The sequence below is a fragment of the Protopterus annectens genome, chromosome 3.part1, assembly GCF_019279795.1.
Source record: "Protopterus annectens isolate FY-2018-M chromosome 3.part1, PAN1.0, whole genome shotgun sequence".
Lineage (NCBI taxonomy): Eukaryota > Metazoa > Chordata > Ceratodontiformes > Protopteridae > Protopterus > Protopterus annectens.
In genome coordinates, this window is record NC_056732.1 from 488,275,297 (window position 1) to 488,302,452 (window position 27,156).

At 39.9% G+C, this 27,156-nt stretch overlaps 1 protein-coding gene across 1 annotated transcript in view; it reads left to right on the forward strand.

Annotated features, from left to right (window-relative positions):
- Positions 1-27,156, forward strand: part of LOC122798185 (tumor necrosis factor receptor superfamily member 11B-like) — an 81,245-nt gene that overhangs the window by 26,139 nt on the left and 27,950 nt on the right. Inside the window, exon 2 of the mRNA XM_044066928.1 lies at positions 9,041-9,431. Coding sequence (XP_043922863.1) covers positions 9,041-9,431 — 391 coding nt within the window. The remainder of the gene's footprint in view (positions 1-9,040; positions 9,432-27,156) is intronic.

Here is a 27,156-nt window from a genome sequence, read left to right on the forward strand (position 1 = left end):
GTTTTCTAAGAGGAGAGCATGGTGTTCTGAGGAGGTAGGATGAGAACTGTAGTATAAATAGCTTCTTAGTAAGTGAGGAAGCCCAACAGTAGGTCACTGAACTGGGAGCCATTTGAGTTTTCTAAGAGAGCATGATGTTCCTTTGAGGAGGTAGGAGGAGAGAGCAACAGATACAGTTGGCAGTGTTTTCTAGGCAGGCCAGACTTTTTTTTTTTTTTTTAAGTTGATACAGTAAGTGTAAGACAATACTCAAGATGTGCGAGTTGTATACCTTTTCCTACCATGCTCTTTTCTGCGGAGAGCACTCGACAGATTCTCTAGGCCCAAGCGTGAACATTGTTTATTTTAGATTGATTTTGCTGGAGTTTATATTTATATTTATTTACTTATTTATATCAATTTATTTATTGTATATAAAACCAAACACTGAAGAAGCTAAAATGGTTTCCAGAGATTTATTCCATTAGCAGCTACATGCTGATTTCAGAGTACTAATTTGAGATTATGTACTCTACCAAACATCACAACCTTGTTTTTAGATGTGTTAAGAATTAAGTTGTTGCTTTGTAATGAGGTGGGCATGGTGGAACTGTCTTCCTTAAGAATATGCTGATTGTATGCCAGTTAGATCCAAATTTATAGAGTTTTATGACTTCTGTATAGAGTAGTACAGCTTTCATTCTGAAATACCTATTGATGAGGTAATTCTTTAACCAGTTTATAGCAGTGTGTGACTGAGACCTGAATTTATGAGTTAAGTGGAGATAAGAATGTGGTGGAAGCTTTGGCTAGATCAATAAAGATCATTCTGGTAAGACTACCTTTCTCCTTGTTTAATAGGATGTGATCAGCCAGGATCTAGTAGCTTTTAGCGTGGCTCTGTATAACTAGAAACCATGTTATGGGGAAAGCATGCAATATTTTTCAGGAAGATGCAGAACTATATGAGAACTAATTTTTCAGAATGTTTGTGTAGACAGTTTAGAAATATGGCATCAAGCTTTGACATTATAGTGATCCAGGCTTTAGTGTTAGAGTGAACATTTTTAAAGCTGAAGCCTACATACATGTTGCAGTAATTCAGAATTAACATTTCCGTCTTTCCCTCACAAATAATGCCATTAACTGTTTTGTTTTGTATTTTGCATCACTGTTAGTAGCTTTTAATTTGTCATTCTCAGATCATCAATAGTATTAATTAATGCTGATACTTAGATTGTGCCCTTTTCTTTCTTGGATTTTTATAATCTCTTGTTTTCAAAGTGAAAGGTTTGATTAGCTACAGCCAGAAGCCTAATAATTGGAAGGTGGCATGTACATGGTTATCTATATATTCATTTTTGAATGTATACCGCACAGCCTTATTTTCTCCACCAGTCTACATGGGAGGAAGCCATTGTTCATTTGGTAGCTGTCTTGGGAAGCAAATCTATCAACATGCGAAGCATTTTTATTTTAAATGACATTTGAAGACATCTGAACAATCTAGTGGAACATGGGTGAAGGCATTAAGGGGTTGAAAATTTAAGACCACTCTTCTGAAAAACAAAATATAATTTCCAGACGTAAGAGTCGTCAGGGTGTGACTTTGTATATATAAACTCCTGGTTGTTACCATTACAGTGTTTGTTTTGGTATGAAACATCATAACAAGACAATATTTCCCATTGGGTATGTTCTGCTTTTAGAAAAGTGAGTGCAGTTTGATAATGTATTGGTGTCTCAACGGGCAATAATAATTACAGATGCTGGCATTTCAGATGTATGCAGTACACATGTCTGTTTAAACAAACAAAAAAAAACAGATGGATTCAGATTACAGATGACTGTTTCAAAAGCTTTGCTTGGTAGGACAGAACTAAATATATACCATGTCTAGAATTAAAGGCTTGTGTATGCATAATATTTTACACATAAATTAAATTGTTGTAGTATTGTATCACTGCATTGTGTTCACAAAATGTTATTTGCAAATGTCAATGTTCATTACTTTGAAGGCTGCAGATAATATGTCTTGGCTGAATATGTTTTAAATGTCAACAGTCACTTAACAGATGACTAACCAATGATCAATTGTGTAAATGTAGGATGTGAAATTTTACAAAGGATTGCTGCGGTTAGACCATGAAGCCAATGTCAAGTGATCTAATATAAGCACAACTGGGAAGTAGATACTAGCCATAAGTGCAAATGCAGAAATGGCAAAGCCCAGAACATTGAAAGTACAACCACAAAATGCCACAAATGTAATGCTGTAAAAATGTAATTGGATAGCACTGACAAGTAGAACAAGAACATGTACAATTTAAAAAATATATTGCTTCTATGTGACTAAGATTGATAAGGGTTATACTTCCAAATCAAGTACTGTCTTTATTCTAAGGCGAAGTAACATTCAAGTTACCTTAAGTGACCACAACATAATATACTTTATCCGTAGTAGAACAAGCATATGCAAAACTACTAACTATATATCCACTAGAAACACAAAAGAAATTCTCTCCTGAGGTCCTCAACACTTTACTGTGTAACTGTGACTGGATCCCCCTAAAAACCCTCCCACTTGACCAGGCTGTAGCATATTTCAACAAAACATTTCTACAACACCTAGACACTGTCGCTCCATTGCGCAAAATCAAGGTTAGAACCTCTACAAACCCCTGTCTCAGTAAAGAAACCAAACAAATCCTCAAGTCCAGAGACACTGCCTGGCTACTATCAAAAACAAAGAAACACAAAGCCTAACTAAGTACCAAGAACTGCAACCGTGCAAAAAAAATGCATTAGGCTGGACAAAAATCCTACTACACAACATTACAAACTAAATACCAACACAACCCGCAAAAATTTTGGAAAAATGTAAACCAGCTACTAAAGTCCACCCAAAAGGCTACCCCCAAACCAACCACCCCTGACACTAAAGTTCCCATCGAAACACAATTCAACTCCCACTTTGTGAACTCAATTCTATCCTTAGTATCACAGGACAGTTCCTTCCTCACTATCCCCCCAACACAAATAACACTAATACAAGCTGTACCCTCAAAACAGTTTCCACCACTTCAATCAAAAGCATGCTCTCCAAACTAAAAACCTCAGCAACAGCAGCCGACCTACTCCCCAGCTAGTTCTTGAAACTCACAGCAGATGCTATTGATATCCCAGTCTCCACTCTCATAAACAGATCAATTGTTGAAAACTTACGTGCCCAAACTCTGGAAAATATCCTATGTTACACCCATACATAAAGGCAGGACCTCCACTGAACTTAACTACAGACCCATTGCTTTACTCTCCCCCCTGGCCAAAATCCTAGAAAAATGCATCCATACCCAGATGCTAAACTATCTCCTAGACTGCAACATCCTGTCACCTACTCGGCATGGTTTCAGACCTGCCCATAGTACCACTACAGCTCTCCTCTGCTTCACAGACACAGTAAACCGTCTCAAAAATGAAGGCCTGCAAGTGTTTTTTTTGGATATGTCCAAAGCATTTGACACAGTCTCACACCAAATCCTGCTAAACAAACTAAACCAATATCCTCTATCTAATTCCACTTTTACCGGGTTCCAAAGCTACTTAACTGACCAGTACCAAGCTGTGAAATGGGAAAATTCTCTCTCTCTCTCTCTCTCTCTCTCTCTCCTCAGCCGCCCATAACTATAGGAGTCCCACAGGGTTCTATCTTAGGACCACTACTATTCACAGTCTTCACAAATGACCTCCACACAGCATGCATCTATAATTCAGTATGCAGATGACACTACCTTAATCTGTGCTGCACAAAACATTCCCACCCTCCTGCAAACAACTCAACTAGCATTCTCTGACGTTGAAAACTACCTTACCAAAGCCCAACTTATCCACAATCCAAAGAACTCGGCTTATGATTATAACCAGTTCTAACAAACACTGTCAATTCACCATCTACTCCACAAATGCTACTCCAATTGCTCCAGTGGCACAGGCCAAGCTATTGGGAATAACCATAGACTCCCACCTCAAATTTGATAGTCATCTGAACTTAACTAAAAGTACATGCCAAACTGGAGTCACTCTACCATATCAAACCATTTCTTACCAACAACACAAGATCAGCCATTGCTCGCTCCCAACTTCTATCCACCCTACTCTATGCATCTCCCATTCTGACTAATCTCAACAAAACTGAACTAAGCAAAATGGAAGCTTGCTATAACAGAATTGCCCGCTTTGCGGCAATTTGCTCATATAGAACTCATCACTGTACTGCTTTGAGACAGCTCTACTGGCTTGAACTGCCCAACCTCCTAACCTACAATCAGCTCTGCCTCTGTCATTCTCTCTATTACCCCCCCAATAAGCGTCCTGCCCTCAAAAACCTAGTACAACATCACTCAGCCAAAAGGCCTCTTGGATCATCACGCAAACTACTACTAGAAGTCACCAACAGCTACAATAGCTTTGGAGATGCACTATATAGTAGTTCGGTGGCTAAAAAATGGAACTCTGTCCCTACTAGCATTCAAAACACATCATCCAAAGCCTCCTTTAAAGACCTCATCAGGCAACATCTCAAGCAAAGTTGGCAGTGCCATGATTGCTCCCCAGGCTAGTGAAAGCGGATAACATATACATACTAAATCTAGAGCAATTGATAATAGTTTTTCAATCTTACTCACAAACACTGGCTAATCTACAATGTATGTACTGTACCTGTGTACTATGTATGTATTCTACCTACATTCCAAAGTTCAGCCGTACACCACAAATCAATTACTTACCTTTATTTTTAAAATTAATATTTTTTTGATTGTTCTCTCCACTGTAACTGTTTGTGCCGCATACCACTGTAAAAACATGTCGCTTGTAATTTGTGTGTATACTGATTATGTCTAAATAACTAAATGTGTCTGTAATTTTTCTTTGTGGAGCTTTTCTCCCCGGGCCTCTGCTGAAAAAGGGCTTTTTCGGCTCAGTCAGACACCCCCGGTTAACAAATGTGAAATAAATAAATAAAATAAAAGTTAGCATTTTCAGTTACTGAAGGTAGGGAGAAAAACCTCACATATGGAGTGGTACAAGTGGCCTTAGTTCCTGGAAAAAATGTTTCATAAATTTAAAATAATTTGCTTTTTTGAGCTCTTTGTCTCCCCCTTTTATCATTTGGACACTTGTTCCAGTGCCTTGTCTTTGCTAGGTTTACTGGCACTTCATTCACCCCGGTCCACTGCCCAAATTTAAACTGAAGCCAGTGAGCATCTTAAGGATATCCTAGGGGTCATACTGTCCAATTTCAGACTTTTTTTTAAACTTTTGTCCCTCAAGGCTTCATTGCTGATGGTCAGAGGTAGGCATGCAATGGGGGCTTGCAATGTTTTGCTCCACCTACATGGAACCTCATCTTTATACCCCACCCTGGACCCCTTTACACGTCTCCACCACTAGTTATATCCCCAGCCTCCACCAGAGATTATTGCTGGAGATGCCCACAGAACCTCTTGTATCTGCCTGCCGCTCCATCAGTTGCCTAAGCTACTAATCAACCCCAGGTCAGCTGGGTCATGGTCAGGGCTTTATCACTCTGTGCCACCAGAGTGGCTACAAATTTAAAATCATTTGCTACACAAGTTTGCATTCCATGCAAACTCCCTATTTCCATTTATTATTTATGTTAATAAAACACTGTAAGAAACTTCTCTGTGAGGAAGATTTTCAGTCCATATATCTATATTTAATCAATGTATATTAATCAGATCAGACAACATTAGTTGAAGTAGCGAACTTAAACTCGTCTTAAGTAAAAAAAAAAATTAAGTATTCGAAAGTAATCCAAGCAAGGCAGGCAGTCTTGTTTCCAGTCGAAAATACTTTATTAAGTACACAGACAAGCGATCCAAGTAAAACAAAAATAGAGTAATAGTTTCCTCACAAGCTTTCTAAATATATATATACTTTTTGTCAGGCAAGGGAGTCATTTATTGTGCTGTAAAACAAAGTGTTATTGATAGACATGTTAAATTCACATCCCTTCCCCCATCAGTGTGACATTCGAGCTGGTCCTGCCTTACTTAGTAGCTGTCATAATAATATAACCCTTATGTACTTTAAATAAAATTTATAATGATGTGGTACCTCTTATTTAACCAGATTATTAAGTCTGTGATTAAAAGTGTATATGTATATACTTATATATATTTTCTGATTGCCAAATGGACAAAGGTTGATATATTTCCAGCCATGTAGTATACGGTCTTGGATAAAAATCACAGACTTTTTACTTTGGCAAATACTGTATACGTCTATATAAATGTTCCGTTGTTAAAAACTGTATTGTTTAATCATATGCATTCACTGAAAGTGAATCAGTGAGATGTTGAAGGACCCCTTTTCCAGCTTAAGGATTTAATCAAAGAGGAAAAAATGGAGGATTAGGTATGCATAATCATTTTTTTCCTTCATGGAACACTGCCTTTCTTTCCTAACTAACTGCCAAACCTTACCAGACACAGTTCACCCAAGCACATTACTCATCATTACATGAAATTATAAATAATATCACACATTTTTATAGTAAGAAAATATTTCTTTGGAGACAGGACTTTGTTCTTAATTTATGTGGCATATATTCTGTCTTATTAACTACCAAATGAGAAATTCCGTATAAGATGTAGATATTAGATTACAGTACATATTTTAAGTAAAAAGTAATTACTTAATTTTAAGTAAAAAGTAATTACTTATGATTCTATTTGTGTAAAATACATGAGCAAGACACCACACCCCATTCTCAGCTAAATGATGTCCCCACGTTATCCTTATTGCTTGACACCCATGACAATAGAAAGGTACATTGGTACGTTTCCGAGTCATTAATAATTCCTATCAGTTGTATGAGATCCAATACTCTGAGTCTGCACTTTTTGTTTATTTTTATTTATTTATTGACATTTGTTAAACGGGTTAGCCCAACTGGGATGTTGTCCAATTTTCAGTGGAGACCCGAGGAGAAAAGCTCCAGATAGTACAATAAAACTTTACAGTAGTAAACAAGCACATCCAGCAATAGAAACAAACACTAGCAACAGTTAAATTACAGCATGTTTTTTTCAGGAAAATACTATGCAACTGTACTAGTGAGGAAGAGTGCAGAGTGTGAGTAGGATCAACTGAGAGTGATTCCAATGTGGGGGGAGGAGAGAACTATGTAGGGTCATAGCAGGGGCAGATTCTGGAATTGAGTAAATGTGTCTTCAGTTTCTTTTTAAGTAGTGGGGTGTGAGAGATTGAGCGTATGTACAGGGGAAGTTTGTTCCAGGCTTGGGCCACAGAGTGTTTGTAGAGTAGCTTACCTACTGACTTATTTGGGTGGTAAATATCAAGCAATTGTTTAGAGGTGCGGAGGGGTCGAGATGGCGTGTAAACGGAGACAAGGAGAGATATAGATGGACAGTAGGAGGGTTTAAAGAGCATAGAATGCAGCATGTGAAATTGGTAGAGGTGTAGTAGTTCCTTATTCTAATGTACATATATGTGTGTGTGTGTGTGTGTGTGTGTGTGTGTGTGTGTGTGTGTGTGTGTGTGTGTGTGTGTGTGTATATGTATGTATATGTATATGTATATGTGTGTGTGTATATATACATACACGCATGTATACTAACTCTGTTTCCTTTCCTCCCTTTCCTGGATGTACAGAAGTCATTCTGAGTTACTGTAGTCACATAGTTTTGTATATATTCCCCCTCCCCCCAGTCAGGTGTAAGTCAAAAGGTAAAAACATGTTTAGCAAGTTTTTTCTGGCTGCAAAACGAGAGAATGCACCGATAAGTAAATACACATTTGAGAATCGCATATGTTTGACTTTTGGTTTATATAATATAGGTAGTAAGCTGGAGTGAGCAGGAAAATTAATATTTGAATGAAGTGATGGCTGTGAAGATGCTCAAGAGTGTGTTGTAGCAGTTGCAAATATGCAAGTGTTTGTGGGTCAGTGTTATGCATGTTTTGTGTTGTCTGTATTCTGTGTTCTGTTGTCTTTTGTAGTGATACTGTTAGGGAAATGATTTTCTATAATGCAATGTGTATGGTTAGAGTCAGGGGCAGGCTTAGGGTTATTGTCAGGATTAGCACAAATTATGAAAATTAATCAAGGGAGTAAAGCACTGAAAAAGCAAAACCTGGATCTGCTGTTTTGCTGTTTATTAAATATTTTTTGTAGAAGCTGTTAGTGTTTTAGTGGTGTGGATATCTCTTTTCTTGTGAACTCCATTGCCTTGCGTGCATCTTTTATGCTGGTTTATCTGTATGTATAAATATCTATTTCTACATGCATATATACACATGTATGTATATACACGCTCTCTGTCTCTCTGTCTCTCTGTCTCTCTGTCTCTCTCTCTCTCTCTCTCTCTCTCTCTCTGTCTCTCTCTCTCTCTCTCTCTCTCTCTCTCTCTCTCTCTCTCTCTCTCTCTCTCTCTCTCTGTCTCTCTCTCTCTCTCTCTCTCTCTCTCTCTCTCTCTCTCTCTCTCTCTCTCTCTCTCTCTCTCTCTCTCTCTCTCTCTGTCTCTCTCTCTCTCTCTCTCTCTGTCTCTCTCTCTCTGTCTCTCTCTCTCTCTCTCTCTCTCTCTGTCTCTCTCTCTCTCTCTCTCTCTCTCTCTCTCTCTCTCTCTCTCTGTCTCTCTCTCTCTCTCTCTCTCTCTCTCTCTCTCTCTCTCTCTCTCTCTCTGTCTCTCTCTCTCTCTCTCTCTCTCTCTCTGTCTCTCTCTCTCTCTCTCTCTCTCTCTCTCTCTCTCTCTCTCTCTCTGTCTCTGTCTCTCTCTCTCTCTCTCTCTCTGTCTCTCTCTCTCTCTCTCATACATAATCACACACACACACTTTTTCACACAAACAGGATATACATCTTTTAAAAAAGACTGGAAAACTTACTGTAAAAATAAGGATAATATAATGCATTTCTTCCATGAATTCAGTTTTGTCATGGCTATATGTGTATTTAACAGCTAGACTGGCAGAGTTAGAAAAGTATAGCTAATGTTAACTTTTATTCTGCATTTAATAGTGGCACCTTGGACTTGCTGTTCTTTTAGCTGTCTGTGGAGGAGGTGATGGGCATGAGACTGGTATACCAACATACAAGCACTGGGATGCTGCAACAGGACAAACAATCCTCTGTAACAGATGTCCCCCTGGAGAATACCTGAAGCATCATTGTACCTCCATTCATCCCACGGAGTGTGCACCCTGCCCGGAGAACCATTATACACAGTATTGGAACTATATCAATCAGTGTCAGTACTGCAAAAGATTTTGTAGTGAACTGCAGTATGTAAAACACGAATGCAACGCAACTCACAACAGAGTGTGTGAATGCAGCAAAGGGTACTATTTTTACTTTGACTTTTGTCTTAAGCATTCTGCATGTCCACCTGGATATGGAGTGGAAGTTGAAGGTAACAATGAAACATTTAAGATCATTTACTTTAAAAAACATACTTAAAGTTGTATCAGGAAATGCCTTTGCATGTGTTTTTTGTTTCAGAGCTGAGCTGGTATAACTGTAGAAGTTTATTGCATGTACCACCATATTGTGACACTCTGTGGAGATGTTGGGACTCGCAATGCCAACACACTGAAAGAAAATAAAGACCTAAAAAGCAGGAGAACAGATGTCGAGCATTGTTCTCCTTTAAACTTGTTGTAGCAAGGAGATAAGGCCCATTGCAGATCCTAAACTTAGATAGCCATAGCTTGGAGAAATGAGAATATTCTGAGAAATGGCAGTCTCACACTTGGTATATACCATTATGTCCCTCTTCTGGGCCAGTGATCAAGGAATCTTAATTCTCCCTACTGACACCAGTGGGGAATGTTCACTGAGCAAAATAAACACACACATTTTCAGATGCTACTGTTTGCACCAAGTACAGTTTCCCTTAACAGCACACAGGGAATGCACATTCCAGTCCTGGGGCTGGGTTTTCTCTCCAGGCCCCAAATAAGACTATCCACTGACATAGCTGTAGAATTAAGCCCTTATCCAGGAGTTCCAAGTCAGGTCATCCACCTCCTTTTCTGTAAAATAAGTGCTCTGTGTCCCTGTTTAAAATAGCAGACAAACTCTCTTTGAGATTTGATTTTACACACACACACACACACACACACACACACACACACACACACACACACACATACACACCTGGGAAAAGCTGGCACAGCTTACTCTGTTTGCCACCTCCACCCAGACTATAAGGTAGAGTCACTGCTACCAGGCAGCTACTTTAAGGCTCTTACCAGGGTACCCAGTTACTCTTAGTAAAATGAATACTTATGTAAATGGTAGGATTTCTAAGCCAAGCAGCAAGACGTTCAGGAACATGGAGTCACAGTGCCACTAAATAAATGCAATTACTCCAAAGGTTAAATATTTTCTAAAATACCAGCCACAATGAAAGGTATAGATTTAGTCAATGATAAATAATAAAATAGAAAATATGAAAATACTGAATATCTATTTACAATAAACACCAGAGTTTTATTTCACAGGAAATAAAAAAAAAACACAGATGGAAAGACACGGACAGATACAGAAAAACAATACAATATTCAGCTAATCTCACTATTTTCTTTTAGCTGACTGAAGAATTACTGTTCCCTACTTACTGGTTAGAGCAAGGCAAGATACAGTGGATGAGTGTCTTTGTTGTTAGGCTCCAATAAAGAGTGCTGATACTTGCACATTTCTCACTAGTATCTAAATATAATTTCAGTGTTGGCTATGACATCCCATCAAGTCACCGAACTCTATGGTTCCCGCGCTACCCCCTCACTTGCAACTGAGCAAGGATTTGACACAGATGTGTTACAATACACAAAGAACTTTGCTAAGGCTTAATACAGTATCTGGAAGGCATAAAACAATTCCAACACTTCTACCCTTCCTGCAGAAAGGCTTTTCATAAGACACTGCATCTCTGGCTGCATTCAGACCTGTGAGAATCTTTATGGCCTGAACAAGTCATTTAATTTCAGGCTGTTTTTCTTAAGGTTAGCTGGGCTGAGCTTAACCCCTTCCCCTCCAGTATCCTCTGTTAAAATATATACATTTCAACAGTTACAACAATACAGCGTGACATACATGAATATTTCTTTCCTGTCCAGCAGGACTATATATTTTGACCACATGGATCTGTAGAAATCAGTTTGATATTCAAATAACTTCTGTTTTTTTACAAAACACCAGCTAGCTATGCTGGTAAATGTTACACATGGATTGCCATATATATATATATATATATATATATATATATATATATATATATATATATATATATATAGATATGTATGTATGCATGTATATACACAATTCTGTTTTTTCCATCATTCAGTCTCCATGTTTTGGGACTTGCTGAAGTAGATAACTGACATTTCAATCCTTCTCTCATATTGCAGTCATTCGGGAACCAAACAAGTGTCATACTAAATGATTTCCCTTGAATCATACATGGTAAAGGAGATTAATTGAGAGTGTAGTGTTCATGTTCTGTGCTATTAAAATATTTATCTACACTAGTCCTTTCCACACAAATAATGTTTGACCAGTACTAACTGTTAAATAAGAGAAATTGTGGATGAATTCAGGTAGCGTTGTTGCCTCACAGTAAGACGCTGTCCATTTCTATTCTCAGCTAGAGCGTCTTCTGCGTGGAGACATGCGTGAATGGGCATACCTTTGTTGAAGGTTGTGCATCAGGGCTGGTAACTCGGCATGTAAAAATCAACTACCAATCATTAGCGGACCGGAGTTCCACTGTGGCGACCCCTAACCGGGAAAAGCCGAAAGACACAACAACATAGACTTATGATTATACTTTGCTTTGTGCAGTCAGGCTAAAGCTGCTGCTCTCCTTTGAAAACTGGCGCATTTATATAGAGAGGATTACCTGCTTAATAAAGATTTGCACATTATTTTCTTTATTCTCCAACCATCTTATCAATCGTTCAGTTTCCATTCAGTTTGTAAATATGTAAATGAAATGCAGGACTCTTTCTCCTGTTGTAAAGTACATTCCTGTGAATCAGTGTTTGCCACTTAAATTGATTAAATTATATTAGTTTGTGTTTATAACTGGTATAATATATACACGCTCACACACATACACACACATGTATTTATATATATATATATATATATATATATATATATATATATATATATATACATATATATACATACGCACACATGTATACAATAACATACACGTAAGCATTATTCAGAGCTTCCTTCCCTGTGCCTGGCTTGGACACTTATGACTACATGACTTGGATTGCTTCTAAAGCCATCTGTGGGTCTACAAATTTGATATTGAGTTGTTTTTGTGTTTTTTTTTTTTTTTGCACTTGCTCTATCTCAGTGCTATTTAATACTTCTCATTGATTTTGTTGAATTTCTCACTGCTTTTCAGCCTGCACTTGTTAAAGAAACACCATCTGTTTGTTACTGTACCGTACTGCTCTTAGGCTGTTTTAACAGTATTCTGATATTTTTAACCTCCTCTGACACTGCAAAAGCTGTTCTGAATTTGTCAAAGTTCTCCTGAATTTGCCAAAATATTTCCAAGTTTTGCCATGTTTTTCTGTGTTTGTAGAAGTTCTCTTACGTTTGCACACTTTTTTTTCTGTATTTGTGAACACTTCTTAGGGTTTGTGAACATATTTCCAAGGATTCCTGATACTGCAGGAGTTCTGCCTTTTGTTGTAAAGCATTTGGTACTGTACTTGAGCTCAAAACCAGTTTGTTTTACATTGGGAGGATTTTTCTTCTTCATTCTGGTGGGAGCAGAGGGCTGATTCAACTCCTTATTCTATGTTGTACAATCTCTTGTAAAAATATATGGCATCAAGGTCCAAGGAATTCATTGTTCTACTGTATTTGGCATTCATCAGACCTATCACTGAGTATAATGTCCCCTTTGGTGTATACCTAACCAAGCATATCCAACAATTGGAACGTCTACAAAGGTTCCTTACTAAAAGAATACAGGGTGCAAGTAAAATGTCCTATGCAGACTGCCTCAAGGCCCTATCCCTGTATTCTGTCTTCTACAGGCTTTTGAGGGGAGAATATGGTCATAGTCCATGTGGACATAAACAAGACATACCTCACTGGACTATATGAAGAGAGACATGATGGAACTCTGAGTATGTGTCCCAGGCAGGTATAAATCTAACCTTGAGTAGCATCCTACCTTCATCAGTGATGATTCCACAGTACCAACAAAAAATAATTGACGCCAACAGCTGGCTTTGTTTCTGGTGTCATAACAAGGGGATTCAATATCTGTCAGCCTGGGGAGACATGATTGAGAAACCATAATGTTTTGCCAGAGATGGTTTGTACTTGTCCCCCTTGGCCTCCAGATACTGTCAAAAACTTTCTCTCTCCCCAAAGTAGCTTTTTTAGGCTGTGGTATATTGTTAAAACCCTCTAACAATACAAATCACTCATGACTACCTAAAGGTACTGCTGCTCAGTGTTAGGAGTTTAAATAAAAAACTGCACTCACTGTAAGCACTCCTCACCCTGGAGAATGCAGACATATATGCAGTCAAGGAAACATGGTTCAGAACCATGGAAAGCATCCCAGCTGTCAAAGGCTACAACGCCTTTCATACATTTTGATCCCTCTCAACTCAAAAAAAGGAGAAGGTGTTTCAGTGTTCATAAAGGTGTTTCAGTGTTCATAAAGGAATTGTCATGGCTCACTTGAACTGCTGCATGCCCAGCTTACCATAGGTGCAATACCCTTTCACAATCTTTCTCATTACAAATGCCCTAACATGAGTGGAATACCATGCCTCCTACCTAAACCTACTGGAATGTAACATTCAGCCTAACACCATACTTATGGGTGACTTCTACTACCCCTCCATAAACTGGGAGACTTGTGCAGTCAATAATTCACTTGTTCAGAGGTTTTTGGACTTCATCAATGTGAGCAACTGGTTAGCTCCCCAACTAGAGGTACAAATATCCTAGACCTAGTACTCACGAACATGGGGGATGCTGCTCCCTCCTGTGCATTACCTCCTCCTTGGTAAGATTGGTAAGATCTGACCACAGAATGATCTCCCTTAGTATTAAAACTAACCTAGAACTCCCATCAAACTCCAAACCTGTTAAGAACATGCTAATGCCAGTTACCTCAAACTAGGTGACAGCTTATAAAACTTCCAAGCTCTTCTAATCCCAGATGACACTGAGGCCTATTCTGAGCTGTACACAAAAGCACTGTGCAACCCCTTTCATAATGCATAGAGGAGGCAGTATCTGTCAGTCAAACCTATGATTACTGGTAAAAATAAACCACCATGGTGGATCCCTAGCATAAACATGCTATTCAAAAAAAAAAAGAAGAAATCCTCTCCATAGGCAAGAAAGAACTGTGAAAAAACTTGCTGCAAGAAGACACTCCCCAGTCTAAACAAGCAAATTAAAGAGCTGGTCAAATCTGCCAAAGCAAACTATGAGGCAAAGACAGCCTCCCAGGTGAAAGAGAGCGATACGTGTTTTTTTTTTCGTTAGTTTGTAACCTCAGGGGAAATGCTTAGCAATGTGCCAAGTTACTCATGAATGGCAACACTTACACCAGACTGAAACTATAGCAAACCTGCTGGCCAACAAGTTCTGTTCAGACTTCTCCCCCCATCACCTTCTATCACACCCAAACTGGTCATTATGAGGGAAAAGGTCCTTACTGTGCTCATTAAAGCTAAAAACATACTCTCCATGGGTCTCAAACATTCCGGGATGCTTCTTAAATAGCTTAAAACCGAATCTATCAGGGCCACTAAAAACCCTCTTTAACCATAGCTTCTGGACAGGCTTTGTACCAGAGGAATGGAGGACTGCAATAGTAGTCCTTGCACAGAATGGAGGACTGCAATAGTAGTCCTTGCACAAGGGGCCAGCCCATCAGCTGACCCAGGGAACTACAGACCCATATGCTTGGCCAGTCTTATCTGGAAGGTCATTGAGAGAATTATCAAGGACCTGATCAGTAACAACTTAGGCACTCTCCAAACACTGGACCATACCCAATTTGGCTTTGGGGAGGTCTTATCTGCTGAATCTGGTGGACTTCTTTGAGAAAGTCACCAGGGGCATGGATGAGGGTAAACGGTACACACTGCTTATCTAGACCTGGCCACCTGTTACTAGTGATGTCCCACAGGACTCAGTGTTGGGACTCATTCTGTTTGATATATACTTCTCTTATTGTAATACTTTCGAGAATGCAAGCAAGGAATTACTAGAATCATAAAATAAACTAAAAGATTGAGATGCATATTAGGAACTTGGGTCAATTTCCACAGGGTATATATATTAAAGGGCTTGAAATGATGTATGAAAATTTCTGTTTTGTTACTTTTGCATTACAAAAGAAAGTGGCTGTGCTTACTTTCATGGTCATTTGATCAAAAAAATAAATGACAGCAGCAGTTTGAGAAATGTGGCTTATTTCATGCCTGAAACATGATGCTAAAAGCTCCTTCCAGGACTGCATTTGGGTGAAGGATAATCTTTAAGGAAATCAAGAAAACATGACATTACAATAATATATTTGAAAAGGACACTGATTCAAGAGAATGTACTCCGCTGCTTTGTAGGAGAACCTACCATTAAGCATTGCCTGTATTAACTGCAGAACATGTCACAAGTGATTAGTAAACAATTTGTAAAATAATAATAATTTCATCTTAAAATCAAGTAGAGCCAATCAGTATATTGGTTAACTAAATAAGGGGTAACATACAGGCTATGGAATCTATAAATGCCTTCTAACAATGTAGCAATTAACTTTGACTGACTTTATAGGCCTATGCACTGAGCAGATGTTGGGATATTCCCTTCAGCTATCCATTGATGAGCACACTGATAAAATTTCCATTTTCACGTGAAGGCATGTAGACCTGCTAGTGGCACATACTGGAATATTATGCTCTGACTGGAGATGTGGCTCTTTTGGGCTATGCATTCCACATACCTTTTCTGCCACTTGCAGATCAAAAATAATCTGAGTTTGTCAGTGCAAAGTGCTCGTATTCATTATCTCAACATCAGCATTTTCTGAGCATTCCTTTAATTGTCTGATCATAATACTGTTCCACAGTTGTACTGTTTATATTGCCTAAGGGGAGTCACGTGACAAAAGTCCATTAAATGTTTTCCAGAGTATCAGTCTGCTCATGTAGTAGATAAAATGGGAAAACCTGAAAGCTTTTGACACAGGCCAGAAGCTGACAGCTCGGGAGGTTAACCAATGTTTGGACCAGCAGGAGGGTCATTAACATGATTCTACATCACAACTAGTTAGATAGAACTCTGTACTTTATTCAGCTTTCCAGGCTTCAGGCTTTTGACAAACTCATAGTCTCTCCACAAGGAAGTATCCCAGTCCATGCAAGTTGTGAGCCTTCCTTTGATTAACTAAGGGATCCAACTTGTTCCTGCATTGGCTAAGAATAAGAGCAGTAGAAACATGCATAACTATCAACCTCTATGGTGTTGCATAACGGATGTCAGCACTGATAGTGGTCCAACTGGAGCTTGTCTGCATCTGAACAGCTGGTTTGGAGGGAGACCTTGGGTCTCCTGTGAAAGACTTGTTAACAAAAGCCAGACTTCCATGAGCTACGTTTACATTTTGAAATTTTACCCACAAAAGTTAGAGTCCTGAGGACCTTGCTGCACCAGATGGAGCATGAAGATGCACAGAGTCTCTCCGTTTGCATGCTTATTAAAGTGTAATGCTTACTGTACAAGGGCAGTGGTTTACTTAAAAATGGACTTCTCCGCAACAGTTCTGTTGCTACAGAGGACTATAACCCTGGCAACCAGAGCCTGAATAGCAGCTTTGACACCTGTTGGAGCTAGTGTAGGGTCAAGGAGAAAATGTGAGGCTTAGCTTCTCACATTTCTGTATTAGGGAGTGAGAGGAATGGCATGCTTGTAGACAAAGGCCATTTCCATTGTGTTCAACCCTGCCTGTGGGGACAGCAGTGGTGGCTTCCATACTCGTTCACTTTCTGTCTCTACGATGGTAGAATTCAGTGGACCTCACCGAGAGAGGTTAATGGTTGTAGAATGTTGAATAATAAGTGTATGTATTGGGGACTAGGGGCTCAGAGGGGGCTGCATTAATGCACAGCACTCCTCTGCCCCCCCAAAAAATACAAGTAACTCACTGAAAAAAAGGTTAAAACCAAAGAGTAATAGAAGGCTACTAACATTACTAGCAGTGCTGGCTATGTGCAGAGCCAGATTATAGTCAGATGGCGACCTATGTATGGTAATGGATCAGGCTGCACCACAGGAGCCCCACTCTCACAGCAGTGCCCGACCCCCAGCCATTCCATTGTCCCATTGCTTGACTGTTTCTCCCCAGTTACCATAAACAGTCCTCAAACCTGGCAGTTTGCGTACTGTTTTTTTCTTTACTTTTACAATGATTTCAGATATTTAGATTTAATTTAAAACTTATTTCAAATTTTATAGCACAAACACTGATGGCCATTTGCGAAACAAATGAAACAGTCTCACAATGAAAGCAGACATGGCATAAACACTAAACTTCTCTACCCTTGAAACTCACATGCTTTCAAAATGGCATTGAAACCCACGTTCAAAGAAAATGCATCTGACCAGTGGCAGAAAAAGTTTCTTTTGGTTGTTTTTAAACCATAGACTTGCACACATTTTAGGACCATACATACAATAATGTGTTCTTGGATTTACCTTGCTGATTGTATTAAATTATACTCCTTGTATAATACAGCACCACTTGTTAGAATGTGTTTTAAATTGGTAGTTTTGATCATTTTTTTCAGTAAGCAATGAAACAAAATGTACAAACCAATAATGACAAATCGACTTATTTCAACCATAAAAGGCCACACAAACATCTGTCATTACAGTCTACTAGTATCCATTAATAAGCACAATCTCTACAGAAGTAAAAGTTATCGGAACAATTCTACATTAAAGTAACCTGTAACTAATGAAGCGGTTGCTATTGACAAACGGCTTTAAATTTCAGTGTTTCAACCACAAATTTGCTGCCCATGAAGAATTAATTTCCTGTGTTACATTTAAAAAAAGTTGATAAGCTAGTAATATTGCAGTATGAAATGGCTGGCAAACCAGCAAGTTCTAATCTCATCCAAAGGAGGACCCCCCCCCCCCTTAAAATGCACTGCAGACGGTATCAGCAAACCACCCACATGTGAGAATATAACCCGCAGCATTCTGCACTGATGGCAAGTATGCTACCTTTTGTGCTACTGACATTGCTTTCAAATGCTACAGCACAAACTGTCAGTTGCTAAACAAAACAGTTGTACATTGAAAACAGACAGCATAAGCAGCAGCAGTAAACTTCTCTTCCCTTGAAACTCGCAATTCCTTGAAAATGCACTGAAACTCACAATTACTTGACAGTCTGCTAGGTAGTGTAGAAGATTTAGGCTCTTGTTTCCACAGAAACACATAAATCCTTGAGCAGTCAGGTTACTCAGGTAGCTGGTGTAGAGGATTCAGGGCATTGTCTTCTGTAACCAAGGTACAAGGTTTGAGCTTTAGTAAGTTTATTGACGTACTTGCTATTCTTAACTGTGGCCCTTTACACACATGCACTCAGTGATGACACTGCCAATTAAATTCTGTTTGACACACAAGCTTTAAACTTATGAAAGGAAGAATGGCTATGCTATTGCAAGTTAAATTCCACATGACACACAAAAAGGCAAACTTATGCAGGAAAGAATGGCTGTGCTACTGCAGGTTAAATTCTGCATGCATTTTTCTTATGCAGAACATGAATACATTACATTGGTTTGTGCATTGCATTAAAGAAGCATGCACAGTGCATGCGCATGTGTCTTTTTAAAGGAGAAGATGCCGCTGAGACATTAAAAGAAATGTGGTTTTATTAATTCAAAGTATGTGTGAATGCCCCTGATCTGTTTTCTAATGTAGTCCTTCATCAATTTAAGGGTTGCAGTCACCAAATGCAGACATCTTTCAGTCCATGAAAATGAAATGTAATTGCCTATCCTTCATCTGTTTGCAAAGAAATGAGTTAGATTTTATAAGTTTAGTTTTGACATTGTGCAACTAATCAGCTTTTGTACTTTCTATTTTCATCTGCATCGCCAGGATCTTCAGCTCTTCCTCAGTTGCAGCCAATAGTGTGTTATCATATGTGATATCATATCTGAGGTTAATATTTCTCTCAGCAATTTTGATTCCCGCATTTGATACAGCTAATGTTGCATTTCACAATGATATATTCAACAGATAAGTTGAATAAGTAGGGTGACACTGTTCTCTTTTTCACAAGGTCGTATCCATTAGTTATACATATTTAATTCTAACTGTTGTTCCTTTTTCTGTAGGCAGATTCCCCAGGAAGAAAATAGTGACCCAGTGTCCACATTTTGTAAGAACCTACCACTTGTTATGGTCTACACAGTCAAAGTCTTTAAAATAGTTAAAGCAGAAGCAAACTTATTTTGAGAACTTCTTACTTTCTTCATTATATAGCAAATGGTGGCAGTTTGATTTCTTATGTCTCTGCCCCTTCTAGTACTAACCTGTACATCTGGCAGTTTGTGACCTGTCTATTGCTGGAATCTAATTTGGAGGATCTCTAACATTACCTGCTTGCATGTGAAACAAGTTCAGTTGTTAGATAATTTAAGAACTCTTTAAAAGCACTGCCCTTTTTTGTCATGCAACAGTATTTTGTTGTGCATATTACTGTATAAAACCCATAGAGACATGTAGATGTGTATTGGTTTTGGGGAATTGTACATTTATGTCTGACAAAGCTGAGGTTCAGTGCTTCACTCATACACTTTTTTACCTCCTTGGTTCCCAACTATTATGACTCCTGAAAGAAAACTCACTGCCTTGTTTGTCCTCTAGCTTACTTGGATAGCCTCCATCATATAACCTTAGATCATATAGCCACTCAAGGCCTCTCTTCTAAGCACTTAAAGTCAGACTTCAGTGCTTTAACTGTTCCTTTAACAACCTTGGATCTAAGTTCTGGTGGGATCTTCCCTCAAGTCTTATTCTTCTCTAACTCCTCCTCCTTTCAGGTACAATTTGTGGATCATCTCGCAGTACAGTCTGCTTGTAAATGCTCTGGTACATTTCACATAACCTAATTTCCAACACGTACTGCCTGTCTGTTTCACTAGTATCCCTTCTTTAACTCCTAACATGTCACTACTCTAATTGATGTAAATATTGCACACAGTAGTAGTAGTAGTTTTGTTGACTGTCTTCTTAAATTATTTTTTTATTGTTTGTTAACTATTCCTTTGTTTTTTAGCATGTTTATTAATTATTTTATTTTATCCATTTGATATGTTCACTTTCTGGCCTGAGACTGAAATTGGTCCAATGAGAACAGTGCTCTACCCCTGTTAACAAATTGTATAAATGATAATGACATTAGAGATAAGGACCCATGGTTGTTATGGCAGATAAACCAGGAAGTGGCATGAGATGCAAGTATCCCCATGGTGTCATAAATCTCTGCCTCTTGCAGCTGCCAGCAATAGTCATTTTATGTTCTGCCAGTGCTAAAAGAGAAAACAGTTTTATACAATATATATCGGATATATCGCATACATTTGTGATTGAACTGTAGATGACAGTGCAATACTACACCTCCACATATAGATGGATACAAGCAAGCAAGCAGAAACCTGAAATCTTTCCCACAACTCAAGAGCTCAAGAGAGATGCACTACGGTGTGCATCAGCAAATAAGCAATAACAAGTCATGGTGCCCATGTCCAGGAGAGTAATCTACAATTGCCACAGGTATGTGCAGTGTAATGGAGGTAGTTACACTAATGGTATTATGCACAAGGAAGCTGAAGCAGCTACACTAACACAGGCGCAATGGTATAGAACCTTCTACAGCATCACTGTTATGTACAGTGAAACAGAAGGATGAACGTGTGACCACAGACCCAGGGGTCACAGACCTGTACATTGCCCCACAGAACAACATACTGCTGCACCAGAATAGGTGCCAACTACTGCACTCTCAATGCATTGACATTTACCTACAGGTACCAGTCTGAAATATCCTGGTATTTGCCAGAGAAAATAGTAGTATTAGAAACAGTTCTGTGAAAAGCAGTTTATTAAAGGCAGAGCTGTATACAGTAGAAATAAATACATAGTATACTGGTTGAGGCTTTCCTGCCTCACATCTTCTTCCCACAACTGACATAGACCATTGTACCAGTGTCTGCATTGTTCACCAGTAAATGGAATGATGTTTATCTTGGACAGATGGTTTGCCGGGCATTCATCTTAATGAAAGGGCATGTGGCAAACACTTGATCCCCTTTGCACACCACCTGTCTGAGGATCATCACCATGAATATATATCCAAATAAGATGGCAGCCTGAGATTCTGGCACCATATAGGAGTATGAATCATGTGTAGTGCACCCTAGCATCTCATAGCTGTACAACATGCATATATGTACATCTTGCATGTACAAGCACTTATACACTTAGTACAGCCAACTGATCCTCCATTTTTGAAACCAGACCTGCAGCAAGAAAATTCAAGCAGCAGATTCTAGGAAAGATGTGCAGCAGGTAAAGGTGATAATATACTCACAAGCGAGGAGAGTGTGTTGAGGAGATGGAAAGAGTACTTTGAGGGGTTGATGAATGAAGAGAATGAGAGGGAGAGAAGGTTGGATGATGTGGGGATAGTGAATCATGAAGTACAGTGGATTAGCAAGGAGGAAGTAAGGATAGCTATGAAGAGGATGAAGAATGGAAAGGCTGTTGGTCCAGATGACATACCTGTGGAAGCATGGAGGTGTTTAGGTAAAATGGCAGTGGAGTTTTTAACCAGATTGTTTAATGATATCTTGGAAAGTGAGAGGATGCCTGAGGAATGGAGAAAAAGTGTTTTGGTACCGATTTGCAAGAATAAGGGTGATGTGCAGAGCTGTAGTAACTACAGAGGGATTAAATTGATCAGTCACAGCATGAAGTTATGGGAAAGAGTAGTGGAAGCTAGGTTAAGAAGGGACATGATGATTAGTGATCAGCAGTATGGTTTCATGCCAGGAAAGAGCACTACAGATGCGATGTTTGCTCTGAGAGTGTTGATGGAGAAGTACAGAGAAGGTCAGAAGGAGTTGCATTGTGTTTTTGTAGACTTAGAGAAAGCATACAACAGGGTGCCTAGAGAGGAGTTGTGGTATTGTATGAGGAAGTCGGGAGTGTCAGAAGTATGTAAGAGTGGTACAGGATATGTACGAGGGTAGTGTGACAGCGGTGAGGTCTGCGGTGGAGTGACGGATGAGTTTAAGGTGGAGGTGGGGTTACATCAAGGATCAGCTCTGAGCCCTTTCTTATTTGCAATGGTGATGGACAGGTTGACAGACGAGGTCAGACAGGAGTCCCCGTGGACTATGATGTTTGCAGATGACATTGTAATCTGTAGTGAGAGTAGGGAACAGGTGGAGAAAAAACCCTGGAGATATGAAGATATGCTCTAGAGAGAAGAGGAATGAAGGTCAGCAGGACTAAGACAGAATATATGTTTGTGAATGAGAGGGAGGATAGAGGAATGGTGAGGATGCAAGGAGTAGAGGTGGCGAAGGTTGATTTTAAATACTTGGGATCATTAGTTCAGAGTAACGGTGAGTGTGGAAGTGCGGTGAAGAAGAGAGTACAGGCAGGATGGAGTGGGTGGGGAAGAGTGTCAGGAGTGATTTGTGACAGATGAGTACCAGTAAGAGTGAAAGGGAAGGTCTACAAGAGGGTAGTGAGACCAGCTATGTTATATGAGTTGGAGACAGTGGCATTGACAAAGGCAGGAGTTAGAGCTGGATGTGGCAGAGTTAAAGATGTTAAGATTTGCACTGGGTGTGATGAGGGTGGACAGGATTAGGAAGAAGTATATTACAGGGTCAGCCCAGGTTGGAAAGTTTGGAGACAAAGCCAGAGAGGCAAGATTATGTTGGTTTGGGCATGTGCTGAGGAGGGATGCTGAGTATATTGGGCTAAAGGTACTAAGGATGAAGCTACCAGGTAATAGGAAAAGAGGAAGGCCTAAGATAAGATTTATGGGTGTGGTGAGAGAGGACATGCAGGTGGTTGGTGTGACAGAGCAAGATGCAGAGGACAGGAAGAAATGGAAACAGATGATCCGCTGTGGCGACCCCCTAACGGGAACAGCCGAAAGAAGATGATGACATTTCTGTGAGCAGCTGACGTCACCTTTAGCAAGAGCAGTTTCACAGGAGGGAGCTCACAATTGATACAGAGGTCAACAGTATTGCTTAAAGTGTACATTAGCAGTGTCATACACATCTGCACATTGCCCTTCTCAATGCATTTTGCAGCATTAAGGTGCCCATGTTAATGGTACTGTTCATTATTATGATTGCCTACAACAGTCCTCTGCTGCCATAGTCAGTTGCAGTTATACACTTGTCTACATATCCTGCTGAAGCAAGACAATCAGCACCCCCACATCAAGTCTGCCATATTGTGTGTTAAACTACTTTTGATATCATGCCTGCCTGTGCGTGGGAGGAAACCATTTTAAAGAGAATGGAGAGATGGTATCATAACAGTGTTGCCATGTAAACGTTACCTGGATGCAAATGTAGACTGGATCACCCACTTACTCACTAGTAGTTGTGCCCCTTGCCACAGGCATGACAGCAGAAAGCATTCACATATGTTGCTTTGCTATTATATTCCATTACCTTCCATGTTCTCCATGCATGCATGTGCTACCACATACCTGCTGACAATTAAGCACCCTTACAAAATAACAAAACAGTGGATCCCTGTAAGTAACATACAACAGTTATGTCCCTACACAGGTCACCTCTACCTCCTCATGCCAGGCTAAACACTAGTTGACTTTTGTGTCCATCATATGGTCCCCATGGTGCACTTAGCCCCGTCTAACACATCAGTGTTGTCATGAGCCATGCTGCTGCTGCAGTCCATGTGTCATGCTGCATTCCTTGACCTACACGTAACCTTCTCAACACTATGCTCTTATGCTGTCTTAGGTGTACACACAACTTACCACAATTGTGGAAGATAAAAGTAGAGAAAGTTTAGCTGTGCAGAGAATAATGTCTTGCTACAGGTAGCCTGGACATTTGGGTGATGCCAGTTAGTGAGGGGCATTGTCCAGCCTCTGTGAGGTCATGTGTGGGGCCCACGGGTGCATGATCAGTGTCATAGGTGGGAGGAACTGAACCACACGTCAATGTCGGAGTCATGTGAACATTATAAGATGAGTTTTATTGAAGATACATACCTTGGTGGTAGACAGTGCATCAACCAGGGGAAGCATTCCCTCTAGTATGATGCTGAGTCATTTCTGGTATCCCTGAATGGGGGCAGTAATAACACAGGCATCATAGCATGGAGATGGACATGGACACTGGGACTTTCCAGATGACACATATCTCTCCCGTAGACCAGATGGATTGGTAGTTTTAATGCATAAGCTATGAAGCAGCTCTGACCAGACTAAGTAGCTCACACTGAACAACTACCTGTGTGCCTCAATTACTTCAGGTATTCGGACTCTGGGGACAGCACTGGTAAGTGTTTATTTACTAGCATGAATCCAACTGTCATTACCATGCATATTGTGGGGCAAGAAGGAATGAGGCAGGCACTATCATACAGTTATTTACTGTATCCTATAGCCACAGGGAAACTTAATTACTATGGTGACACCTGTGGAAGCTGGACCATGACAATTGGTAGTACCTGCACAGGGTGTGATTATGAAACTTCCACACAACCTGAGTCATAGTCTCGGGGCATAGTTGCATTGTCTTCTTCCTTGGTGAGCCTAAACTTAGCACACCCACATCCAACATAGATATGGTGTAGTGCCAGGACCAGCACACTATCCTGAATTACAGATATCCACTGTGTGGTAGGATAGTAGTGGTGCCTGGAACTGCCCACTGTCAAAGCTTTCTCCAGACATGATGGCAGCTCTTGGCCATAACCGACAGATGTGCAAGGTGGGAATCCAGGCACCATGCACAGCGGCACATGCTGAAATAGAAATGAAAGGCATTGTTGACCTCTGGGGAGATGCGGACCAGCACTGCCAGGCCACCTGGGAGACAACTAAGTCCATGGATAATATTATGATTGGCATATGTGGTCAATGGTGCACAGGTAGCATTCAAAGCCACCTTATACCACATTGTCACCCATGGCTAGGGGCATGCTCATACTAATGGCTACTGTATTAGACCACCATTACATTTTACAAAGTCTTCATCTGCCATTGTTTGGGAAATGGCATACCCATGTTAACCTTAGGGCCAGCCACATCAAAGGCTACTTTGGGATGGAACATTTCATGTGTGGTCCCTGTAGGTTTTATGCTACTAGTTTTGCCATGTTCATGTCCTAGGACACTGGCTACACTGTCACAAATGCAAGACACAGACTGCTTTCAGTATTTCGTCTGAGATGCAAAATGCAAAAGCTTCACTTAATTATCTGATTAGATAATGGCTACATTTCATACCTGTGGACTGACTGCTTTCAAAACTAAAATGGTATACAATGAGAAGAACTTGAGTACAAGTTTAAGAAACTGTAATGTGGAAACTTTTTTCAAAACTTTTTACAATTTTTTTGGCAGAATACTTCTTAGCATAAACACTGATGGGGAGCAATCGCATGCTCTCCATATCTGCCAGGACCTGTACCAGGTTTATGCTCAAAGAGATGACCACCCCTACCCTTTATTACAAGTGGTTGCAATTTACTTGCACTTTGTCTTCCTGTATTAGTATAACATCTGTTAGTGGCCTGTGTGATTTGTTGAAGACCCGATCATTTTTCACCTGATAAGACATTCTGCGTACAATTCCTGTGTTATTCCTTGTGGCCGTTTCATCATCTGCTTTACTGTGTTCCATTCCAGGTGCATCAGCTGGCATGCTATTTATATTTTAAAAATCAAGTTGTACTCTGAATCTGTTTAACAATCACTGATTCAGCAGTCAATAAGAAAACACAAAACTCTGATTAGGAATGAAGTGGCATAATCACATTGGTTGAAACCAGTTGTCATAATGGTTAAGGTCTTCATCTCCCACGCACAGGTTACAAGGTTCAATCGTGACCTCTGGCCAATGCCTCTTTGGAGTTTGGTACTCCATGGGTCTCTGGGGTTCCTCCCACCTCCAGAAAACATGATGAGTGTTTCCATTTCAAGCTCACCAAAAAGAATGGAGCTGTGTGCTGCAGCACAGACTCTACATGGTGCCTTATAGGGAGAAGAGCTGTATAAACAACCATCTACTGTGGTGAGCAGTTTGGATTCAGATCAGGATGCAGAACTGACCCAGTGTTTGCAGTGGAACAGACAGAAGAAGCTAAAGATGAGGAAAGAGAATAATTGGGCATTCCTAGACTTGGAGAAAGCATATGACAAGGTCCCAAGAAAGCTGATTTGGGCAGGCATGCGGTGGTTTGAAGTCCCAGAAACATTGTTAGAATTAGTGCAGACTATGTGCATCATTGCAGGCAGGCTCTGAGCAAGAACTTCAGCAAAGGAAAGGGGAGTGGAATGCAAAACCGGAAGCACATGGGATGAAACTGAGTACAGATAAGGAAGCTCTAATGGCAGCAAATAGTGGAGTTTAGAAGAAGCTGAAAAACTGGAACAGGTTAACAGCTTCAGGTATTTGGGAGGGGTGGTAAGGAGAAGGGAAGTATGAATGAAGAGGTCAAAGCTAGAATTAGAGGGGCTGAAGCCAAATGGCACAGAGTGTCAGGTGTAGTATATGACAGAAGAATGCCAAAGGAGCTGAAAAGTAAGGTGCGTAAAACATTGGTGCGACCCATACTACTGTATGGTACAGAAACCTGGGCAGTAAAGGCAGAGAAGTGGAGAAAGCTAGAGGTAATGGAGAAAGTGCTTAAGATGGGTGGTAAGATGCACACTGTGTGACAGATGAAAAAATGAGGACCTACGAGCAGAAGCCAAAGTAGTTCCAGTTGCAGAAAAGGTAAAGAACGGATTGTGGTTTTTTGGGCGCATGTGCAGAAAAATGGAA